Here is a 1,425-nt window from a genome sequence, read left to right as displayed (position 1 = left end):
TCAAGTTGCCAGTTTCGACAATAATCCAAATAACTGTCCTAGTAGTTTCTGCCAAGCTCTCTTCACCTCCTTATTCCTTAGACTGTAAATCATGGGGTTCAGCATGGGAGTCAAAATGGCATAGAAGAGAGAGATCAGCTTCTCCTGAAGCACAGAAGGGCTGGAATTGGGCTGGATATAAGTGAAAATGGCCATACCATAGCACAGGACAACCACTGTGAGGTGAGAGGCACAGGTGTGGAAGGCTTTCTTTCTCCCCTCTGTGGACTGGATCTTTAGGATGGTGGAGATGATCCTGATGTAGGACAGGAGAACCAGGCAGAAAGGTGTCATCAGCAACCCAATACTAGACACCATGATGGCCACCTCGTTGGAGGAGGTGTCCACACAAGCCAGCCTGACCACAGCTAGGATTTCACAGGATATGTGATCAATATACTTGTTCGTGCACATGGGCAACTGAAAGGTGATGGCAGTATGAATGAGAGAGTTGACAGAGCCACTGACCCAGGATGCGACGGCCAGCCTAGCACAGAGCCCTCCGTGCATGATGACCGAGTACCTCAGGGGGTTGCACACAGCCACATAGCGGTCATAGGCCATCACGGCCAGGAGAACAAACTCAATCCCACCCAGGCCCAGGGAGAAGAATAACTGGGCTGCACAGCTCACGTACGGGATCCCTTTATGTCCTGCAAGAAAATGCACCAGCATCTGAGGAACGATGCTTGTGGCATAGGAGACATCAACAAGGGAGAGGCTGGTGAGAAAGAAATACATGGGAGTGTGGAGTCGGCTGTCCAGTCTGATCAGAAGAACAATGAGGACATTACCTAGCACAGTCAGCAGGTACATAACCAAGAACAGGATGAAGAGAGCGACCTGAATGTCCCAGTCACTGGACAGGCCGAGGAGAATGAATTCTCTCACCCAAGACTGGTTATCTGCTCCCATTAAAAGATGTGAGGTTATTAATCTGCAGAGACTCAGAAATAATAGAAGCTGTTGAATCAAAGAACCGTTTTTGTTGTTCAGTTGCTAAGTCATGTCTGATTTTTTGCAACCCCATGGACTGCAACACACCAGGCTTCCCTGCCTTCACTACCTCCCGGAGCTGCTCAAGGTGATGTCCATTGATCTGATGCTGCTGCTGCTAAGTCACTTCAGTCGTGTCCAACTCTGTGCGACCCCATAGACGGCAGCCCATCAGGCTCCCCCATCCCTGGGATTCTCCAGGCAAGAACACTGGAGTGGGTTGCCATTTCCTTCTCCAATGCATCAAAGTGAAAAGTGAAAGTGAAGCCCCTCAGTCATGTCTGGCTCTTAGCAACCCCATGGACTGCAGCCTACCAGACTCCTCCACCCATGGCATTTTCCAGGCAAGAGTACTGGAGTGGGATGCCATTGCCTTCTCTGTTTGGTGAT

At 50.0% G+C, this 1,425-nt stretch overlaps 1 protein-coding gene across 1 annotated transcript; it reads right to left on the bottom strand.

Annotated features, from left to right (window-relative positions):
- Positions 1–954, bottom strand: LOC138439760 (olfactory receptor-like protein OLF3). The gene has a single exon (XM_069588854.1). The coding sequence runs from the start codon at positions 952–954 to the stop codon at positions 1–3; it is 954 nt and encodes a 317-aa protein (XP_069444955.1).
- Between the last annotated feature and the right edge of the window lie 471 nt (positions 955–1,425).

The sequence above is a fragment of the Ovis canadensis genome, chromosome 4 (assembly GCF_042477335.2).
Source record: "Ovis canadensis isolate MfBH-ARS-UI-01 breed Bighorn chromosome 4, ARS-UI_OviCan_v2, whole genome shotgun sequence".
Classification (NCBI taxonomy): Eukaryota; Metazoa; Chordata; class Mammalia; order Artiodactyla; family Bovidae; genus Ovis; species Ovis canadensis.
Note: the sequence above shows the minus strand (reverse complement) of the source record. Positions and strands in the feature narration are given on the sequence as shown.